The following is an 8,833-nucleotide window of genomic DNA, read 5'->3' as shown; positions in this document are numbered from 1 at the left end:
AAGTCAGGGGTCACTGGTTTTCCAGAACCTTACTGTGGGCAAGAAAGGGGGAACAGGGGAGTCCTAGGTCGGCTGTCTTGGGTCTCTTTCTCAAGTCCGGACATGGCCACTGGGTGCTCCCGTGGGGTCCTATTTAAAGCCCGGTTTAAGGAAACGATAAGAAAGCGTCTTAACGGTGGGCTTAGTGTTAGACAGGGGAGTGGTTTAGGTCCTTGGGAAAGTTCTGTCTGTGAAAATAAAGGGCCAGTGGGCTTCCTTTCCAGAAAGTAATTGCTTCCTGTAGGAGCCTGTCTAACTTCCTCTTCCAGAAGGAGCCCCTTTATGCTTTCGAACAGGGCATCTCAGACTTGGCTATGCTGGTCAAACTGCATGCATTCATGTCCTCACCACTCTCCGCTCTGGGGAGGCCCCCGCTGCCCGCGCACTCGGCCTCCTCCGTGCCAGGCTGCTCAAGCTGGGAGCCAGAAGGGGCAGGACAGGCGAGGGAAGATTTGTGGCCTGAGGGTCCCCAGGAGCAGAGACGTGCCCTCCGTTCTGCACCAGCATCATCTTGTGTGCGGGGGACAACCGTGTCACACCTTGCCCTGAGCCCTGGACAACGACCAGTCACACAGCCCCGCCCAGTCCCGGTCACTCTGCATCTGCTCTAGTGACAGGCCTGGAGGCCCATCTTGTTCCCTCTGTAGCACAAGAGGGTCTCCAGAGGAACCCCCGGTGGGAACCTTGATTCGGGGGGTCTCCCGTCTGCCACCGTCCAGGGACGGCTATGGCTCTAGTCTACTGAAGGACGCACAGGCTCTGAGGTTGTCCGGTCTATTCCCTCTCTCTCCCGCCCCGGGACTGAGCCACGCTGGCTAGAGGAGCTGCTGTCTGGGGGCGGCTGCCACTGGGGCCCCAGGAGTCCAGCAGGAGAAGACGGGCGCTGGGTGGGGAGCCGGGGGGCAGGGCCAGGGGCAGGGGCTCACAGCAGCCTGAGCTCCCCAACTCCTGTGTCCGGGAGAGAGCCCCGAGCCCCACAGCCGGGGGCAGCTCTCCCTGGCGGGCAGCCCCTCTCCCCCAGCGCCCTGTCCTTAGGCTGCTTCGGTCCTGTCCTCCCCTGGGCCCCTCCTCTCCATTCTACCCTCTCCCTGGTCCCTTTGCTCCACCAGCTCCTTCCCTGTGGGGCGCAGCCCTCCCTGCCTGAGCCCCTTCCTCGCCCCCAGGGGCCGCGGGCTCTCTCCCTGCCTCTCCGTCCCTCCCTTGTCTCCAGCTGAGTCAGGACTCTCCCCAGCCCCTTCCAGTCACCCTGGGAGGCAGGACACCCTTTGGGCCCTGACAGGGGCGCCGGGTCTGTGAGGACGGACTGCGGACTTGCTCTGGGCCTCAGGAAGGCCTCGTGCACACCCACCAGCGGCCAGGCCTCCCCTCAGGGAGTGTGGACGCCACGGAGAGCAAGGGGAGGGAGACCCTGGCCTGTGGGGGTCCTGCCCTGCTGTGTGTCTTGTGTGGGCCCCAACAGGGGGCTCTGCCCCAGGTGCCCTGTGTCAGGAAGGGGCAGAGCTCAGCTGCTGAGCAGGGAAGCCCCTCCCTCTGGCTTCCTCCCCAGGGCAGACCAGGGGTGAGGACTGGAGAACCTCCCACCGCCCCAAACCTCAGGTGTGCGGGTCCCTCCCCAGTATTTAGATTCCTTCTTTCTATTCTCTTGCAGCAAGGCTGTCATTTCAAATCAGTGTCCCTGACAATAGGATTGGTTGGCAGGGGGGGCGGTTTCTGATTTCTAGAACCCTCCACCCCCAGCAAGTCAAGCTTAGCAGATTCTTCTCCCAACAGAGGGAGTTGGTGTGATCCCGCTGAAGGGCCCCCCATGAAGGGAGAGGTATCTGCCTGTGGCTCTCTGGACTCGGGACACATTTCCAGAGAAAACCTTTGGTAGAAGATCCTTGACATTGGCGTTCAGATCTCTGCATTTGAAATCAATTCGTCACTTCTCTAAATGCGGAAAACTCTTCTGACAGCGATGAGTATGATCTTAACCCGTATATTTGAACTTAAGGTAGATTTTCCAGGACAAGTAAATCTACTCAGATTTTTCTTTCAAGAGGACTTCTTTGGGCTCATGGCCTTTTGCTGGTTTCCGTGGATCGATCTGGAGGGCGGTGGAGAGCAGCTCTGCATGGCTTGGGAGGAAGTGTTTTATTCTGCTGGTCACAGAGGCCTCCCCTGCGTGGTCTTTGGGGAGACTGAAGGCCATCGTTCAGGCTTCCTGCTGAGGGAGGAGACCGGGGACTTGCATGGCACAGGCGGGCAGTGAGACAGGTGGGCGGGGGCAACAGAGAAGGGGTCTGGCAGCCCCAGAGATGGGGAAGGGAGGGGGCCCCAGGGGGTGAGGGAGCAGAGGAATCTCTCCAAGGGGGCAGGAGGGGTGGCATGGCCCCAGGAGGGAGCAGGTAACCCAGCGGAGGCTGTGAGAGGGGCAGGGGGAGGCCAGGCAGTGGAGCGGAGGGAGGAGGGCAGGGGAGGTGGCAGGGAGGGGGGAGGCGTCTCACCTGGAGAATGCGATGCAGGGTCTCAGAGAATTTCTGACTCTCCTTGTCCAGACCCTGCCAGGGCTGGAAGCTTCTTCCCTGGTGGAGCACGAAGGTGTCCCAGCAGTGCTCAAACTCTGCAGGGGGGCCGGGGAGGGACATGAGCCATGCTCCGGGGAGGGCTGGGCGCCACCTCAGGTCTGAATCTCAATGACAGGCTGTGTCCCTCCTAGCTGCACCCCTGCTCTCTCCCCTCTGGGGCACTCCCTGAACCCCCAACCCCGGGACTCTGTCTTCAGGCTGGAACCTCAGCCAGCCTGGCCTCCCTTCTTCCTGCAAACCCCAGTCTCCCTGGCATGCCCACCCACCATTCCCCCCTGCCCTTCGGCACACGCCTGTCCTGCGCTGACCTCTCTCTTCTCAGCGACCCTGCTGTCCTCTGCTGTCCAGGCACCCGAGCCTCCCCTCCGCACGCAGCCCACAGGGGGACCCCTAGGGACACTACTCTTGTCCTCCCCCATAGCCCCCCCCCCCCAGGCCTCTCCCTACCCTCCCCCCACCACCCCTGTGCCCTGCCACTGACCCCCACCACTGACCCCTGGCGGTCATGATGGCGATGCTGGCCCCAGCCCTCTTCAGGGTGCGCAGCCCCTGCTCATAGTGTCCCAGGCTGTAGATGCGGGAGGCATAGAGGTTCAGGCTCACGTGGCTATTGTCCCCCAGAAACTCAGCCATACGCTGGGCACAATCAGCACAGGGGCTCCAGGAGAGAAAGCAGGTGACCCGGTACTGGTGTTCCGGGTCCAGGTTCCAGGACTGGATCTGCTCTAGCAGGAAGGACTCCGCATGGCGGGAGAGCATGGGGTACCGGGCACTCTGGGCACACGAGAGGCAGGAAAGGCTTCTGTCATTGGTGGTGAACACGGGGGAGGGGGCACCAGGGAGAGGCAGGGAGGTCCTGGCCTCAGGCACAAGATGCAGGGGGAGCCTTTCTCAGAAGGAGCCGAATGGGATCTCCCTGCAGTGTTCCCAGGCTCCAGGCTCCCCCCCACTGGCTGACAGGCCCACTAGGGCACGTTCTCAGGGTCCGGAGCACCTTGCGTCGGCCTCTGTCGCTCGGGCTCTGCATCCTGCTCTACCTGCCGGGCCTTCTTCAGATTCTTGAGATTTCACTTATCATGGGATTTGCCTCAAGTTTGACTTTGAAAAGATTGCGTTACATTACGTGTCAGCGTGACCACGGAGTTTCGATGTTTGTGCCCCAGGGAAGGGGCTTCAGGACCCTCACCTAGCGGGGCCGTGCAGACAGCAGCAGAAGAGCCCCCGGAAAGGGAAAGGGGGACCAGGGGAGCTCCGAGTTCCCTGGCCTGGTGCCCTGGCAGTGGAGGCTTCCTCCACGCAGGGATCCAGCCCTGTCTTCACCCACCGCCACCGAACCCCACTCCCACCTTGGCACCAGCGCTCCTGCAAGCTTCTGCCCTGGCCCTCAGCCTGTGCTGAGCCCACGGGTGACACAGAAGGGCTCACTCTGCAGGGAGGAATGGGGAAGGGGCACCCAGCCGACAGGCGCCTGGGCATGGGGTGAAAGTCATTGTCGGGGCTCACAGAGCTGTGGAGATGGGTGCAACCTGTCCAGGGAGCGATTGCCAGCCCGGGACCCGGAGCAAGTCAGGTCAGCGGCGCAAACTCAAAGATCTGGGCAGAGTGGGATGGGGACTTGGGGACCAAGGGGGGCTCCCTGGGCGATGCTGGAGTGGGGAGCAGTGCCCTGGGCAGGATCTCCAGCAGTGGGCAGGGGTCCTGCCAGGGTACCCGCTGGTGAGCAGGGGGAGCGTCGAGAGCCAACGGATCTCAGAGTCTGTGGCCGGCAGCCGCCTCAGGCAGGGAGGGGCCAGGGAAAAAGCTGACCCCTTGTCCAGAAGCCTTTTCGCCTGTCCTAACCCTTCCTCAGAGGCACAGCAGTTGGGGTGGGGGGTGGAAGGAGGGTCATTCGGTGACAAGAGGAGGTGGTGCCCGTCCCTGGGACAGTGTGACTGCTTTCTGACGTGTGGCTCCAAGCCAGAAACCACAGCAGAAACAGTCCCCACCTGACACTAGGCTGAGGGGTGGCCGTTGTGGGGACCGAACGGGAAATATTGATGAGACCCGCTCAGGTCCAGCCAGAACGTTCTACTGCGAACATCCCAGGATGGGGAGGCCGTGCGAGATGGGGTCTGGCTGGACTGGTCACCTTATTGCGCAGGACGCCCTTGTCCTGGCCCGGAGGAATCCCGGATCCCTGACCGGGATGCTCGACCTCATAGCACAGGTAGGTCCTGGATGCCCAGACTGCATTGTGGAAGTTGTCGATGAAGGTGTCCTCATCCAACCTGTGGACAAAGGTTTGGGGAGGGATTGACGATGTGGCCCCCCCCTGGAGTATGGAGAGTCCTTTTGCTGAGGGATGTTTGGCACAGACGAGAGATTTTACATTAAAAGTGAAGATACTCATGGTTTCTGGGTGGCTCAATGGGTTAACCCTCTGCCTTCGGCTCAGGTCATGATCCCAGGGTCCTGGGATTGAGCCCCGCATCGGGCTCTGTGATCAGCAGGGAGCCTGTTTCCACCTCTCTCTGCTAACCTCTTTGCCCACTTGTGATCCCTCTGTCAAATAAATAAATAAATAAATAAATAAATAAATTTTTAAAAAAACAGTGAAGATGCTCAATGTTTAAACATCTCAACTCTTTCTCATGGGCTTCTTGCCTTTTGCTGGTATCCCACACCTTTTTCCCCTGTACCCCACATTCTGGCCAGACCCACAGAGGATGGGTTTCCACTGGCTTTGTTGGATCCACCCAACCTCCCTCTGGGACCCTTTCTGGGAGCTCCCGGGGGGCCTGCCCGTTGCTCTGTCAGGGGATACCCAGAGTTGCCCAGGGCGCTCAGACCCTCTGCTGGGTCCTCTCCCGCTGCCCGTGGTAGGCTCTGATCCCATCTCCTGCCCTCGCCATCCATCCTTGTCCTCGAGGAGCTACTCCCCTGCATGGAGGGACATCCTGGGGCTTTCCCCTTTGGTTCAAGGTTGGCCCACACAGTGCGCACCAGGCCCACACACACCCGTGCAGGACCACTGCCAAAAAGAGGACCCAGGAGCCTTGACTTCTTAAATAGTCGTGGGATTTTCCCTAAGGATGAAAATACCAAAGCCCTTTGCTGGCCTGAAATCTTAAAGCTGAAAGGGACCTCCTGACCCTCAGCTCAGAGGGATCCCCCAGCAGGAAGCATAGACTCTCAAGGACTCTACTCCCATAGATTCCCCAGAACCCCGGGCGAGGCCGGTTGGACAAGCAGATTGGGCATGAGCGGACGGGGCTCGGTGGGCGCAGCACGGGCTTGCAGGAACAGGCAAAGAAGAGCAGGGACCCCCAGGGGTCCAGGAGGAGACCTCGAGGGAGTGGCATGTCCCCATCGGGCAGCCCCGAGGAGGGGCTCAGGAGCAGAGGGCATTCAAGGGGAGGTTACCTGTCCCAGGCCTCTGCGCCGGCATCCATGTCGCGGTCCCTTCACCACGTCGGGCTCTGTGTCTGCGGCTTCTCTGTCTTGTCACGCCTATGCCGTGCTCTCAGGGTGTTCATCAAGGACCCAGGCGCCTTATAAGCCGTCAGAGCTCCTGGAACCGGCTGAGCTGGCATGACTGGGACACACCCCTTCCAAGACTCGGGCTACTCATGCCACCCTCATGGGTATTGACGAAGGAGGAACTTCTCTGCCAGCGGTCACATCCCTAAGTCCTCAAGGTCAAGTTAGGTTTTGGTATCTCTGCTCTGACAAAGGCCCTACCTGGAAGCCTCGAGGAGTGACCGAGGGCAGATGGGGTCCAGGGAGAGTCGGGTCCCTCTGGACAGCAGGGCCCAGCACGGCAGGAAGTGAGAGGACAGGTGTCCGGGCCTGGAGGAAGGTCCTGGCGCAGGACACAGTGCCCCAGAGGGAAGGCTCCCGGGGATCCCCACCCTGGGTCGCCCTCAGCAGCCAGCAGGGGCAGGGCCTGGCCCAGGCTCCCCTGGACCAGCTGGGGGAGACCCCTGCACTCACTTGCACACAACAGGGGCGGGGGAGGGCAGGAGCATCTGGTCTGAGAGCCTCAGCAGAGCCTTCAGCCCTGCACCTGCCAAGGGAGGAAGACAAACCCGGCTGAGCTGCCCTCAGGAGCCCAGCACCCAGTGGAGGATGGCAAACTGGCCGTGGGGCACTTGTACCCCGTTACCAGCAGGGGAAAGAGAGGCTCCCAGAGGGAATGGGGCGTGGCCAGGACTGCACAAGTGTGGAAGGATGCAGCGCTGTTGGGGGGATACAGGCCTCCAAAAGGGCAGTTCTCTTGCTCTGGGGTTGCCCTCAGGACCACGAGGAATGAGGGGGAATTTGCATTCCCGCCCTGAGCAGGTCCCGGAGTCCCAGCTGGCCTTGCGTCCCCTTGGTCGGCTCCTCTGTCCCACTGACTCCCCCATTCTGGCTTCCCCTAGAACCCACAGTCCTGGCCCAGGGCGGCCCCTCCCTGGGGGATGTGTCTGTCCTGGGGTTACCTGGGACAACTGGGGCCTGACTCACAGCCTCTGCCTGCACCGAGAGCCGCCGGGCTCGTCCCCCTCCCAGGCCGAATCTCATCCTGACGCTGGGAACCTCGACACCGTGTCCCCTTCTTCTCGGGCAGGCATCCCTGGTCCCGGAGAGATGGGAGGCTGCCCTCTCCGTACCTGCACTGAGGTTCCTCCCCTGTCCTCTATCCTCTAGACTCAGTCCCCTCTAGCCTGGATACGGTGCCCGGGGGGCCTAGGTGGTCTCCGGCACTTTCGCCCAGGACTCATACTTCCCAGGTCCTAGCCTCTGCACACAGCAGACCCGCACACCCAGCCGTCTCCGACCCTCCTGACCTGGAGCCCTCATCCCTACCTGGACTGGGGCTGCAGAGACCAGACGTGGGCCCCTGAGGATTTCCCCGAGCCAGTCCCTAGCTCTCGCCTTCCGTGGTGGGGTGGAAGGGGGAATGTGACCCTGAGGAGACCAGGCTTTCCTCGAGAACCCTCCGAAGTCTCTCCAGGCCCTCACCCTGCTGGGATGATCTCTACTGATTCCCGCACACCCTAAGTTTCCTTGGAGGGACCCCTGTGCACTAAGGCCCATACTGGGGGCAGACGGTGTCTCTAGGAGTACGGGGTCCTGCTGCACAAGCCCCTGGCCCTTGGTGGCCCTCAGAGGGCAGGGCCTTCCTACACCTGCCCTGCCTTCCCGGGGGCACCAGTGAGTAGCTGGAGCACCCATGTCTCTCTGGGCTGAGCCTGCATCACTGGCTCTCCTGACCAAAGGTGCCCCTTCAACCATGCTGCCACGTTTGGCGGGGAGACCAGTGGGGGCCCAGTGACAGGGAGGGCACTTTGATCCTGCCTCCCCGGGGGCAGACTCCCTACTAGGCTTGCTCCTCTGGCAGCAGCTCTGAGGCCTCCAGTTCTGGAAAATCCCCTGGTACCCCATCCTTCCCGGATCCCCTGACCCCAGCATGTCCTGACCCCCCACCCTCATTGGGTTCTGCCCGCTGCCACCTGGCTGCCGGCTCAGAGCCAGACAAGACCGGCCCCATGCGTCTCCATGTGGGGAAGTCGCCTTTGCAATAAGGCGACCAGAACACGGGCAGAAAGAGGATCCGTGTCCTGGGAATGTCAGAGGGACATCGTGGGGAACAAGGTTTTGTTCTTCTCCTGAAGCTTCTGTCTTGAGTCACCTGTCTGAGTCTGGGCGATGAGGGCCAGGAGCTAGAGGGGACACTGCGTGGGAGTGGGTGGACCTCCCCTCTCGGTTCTCATGCCCCGGTCCTTCCAGAAGGACCCCTGCCCCGACATCCTCCCACCACCTCCCTAACCCCCCTGGAGCTGGACTCCCTGGTGCAGCAGAGGCCCACGGACTAGTGTGGTCCTGGGCCCGAGCTCCCTGAGGCCAGGGGAGACCATGCTTTGGTAAAGGCCACAGCGGAGCCTGGTGGTGAACTCTGGGTCCAGGAGTCGTGCTCGACACCCCGGATGTGGCCATGACCTGAAAACACGCAGGCGGCTTTCTTCGGTCCCCGAGGCCAGAAGCAAGAGCAGGGCAATCGTGTCCCCCACGGGAATGACCGCCCCCTCCCGCAAGTGTGCCTCTGGACCACTGAGTGAACCTGTGAAACGATCCCTACAGGAATCCTGCTGAAATTCTCCCTCAAAGCGCGCCAGGGTCCCAGAAGGGAAGGGAGGACCTGGGTCCCTTGTGAGAGCAGATGTGTGTCCACCCCAAACCCCGGGCAGGGGCAGGCCATGCCAGGA

The 8,833-nt window shown here is 61.6% G+C and overlaps 1 protein-coding gene across 1 annotated transcript; it reads right to left on the bottom strand.

Annotated features, from left to right (window-relative positions):
* Positions 1 to 387: 387 nt before the first annotated feature.
* Positions 388 to 6,037, bottom strand: LOC132008768 (DNA dC->dU-editing enzyme APOBEC-3G-like; the record flags this gene model as incomplete). The annotated part of the gene is made up of 6 exons (XM_059387326.1): positions 6,009 to 6,037; positions 4,735 to 4,873; positions 3,101 to 3,380; positions 2,526 to 2,641; positions 579 to 680; positions 388 to 454 (listed from the first exon to the last, which is right to left on the bottom strand). Coding segments are annotated over exons 1-6 (733 nt in total), but the record flags the coding sequence as incomplete, so codon positions are not given.
* Positions 6,038 to 8,833: the final 2,796 nt, after the last annotated feature.

This window comes from Mustela nigripes, unplaced genomic scaffold, assembly GCF_022355385.1.
Source record: "Mustela nigripes isolate SB6536 unplaced genomic scaffold, MUSNIG.SB6536 HiC_scaffold_968, whole genome shotgun sequence".
Taxonomy (NCBI): Eukaryota; Metazoa; Chordata; class Mammalia; order Carnivora; family Mustelidae; genus Mustela; species Mustela nigripes.
Note: the sequence above shows the minus strand (reverse complement) of the source record. Positions and strands in the feature narration are given on the sequence as shown.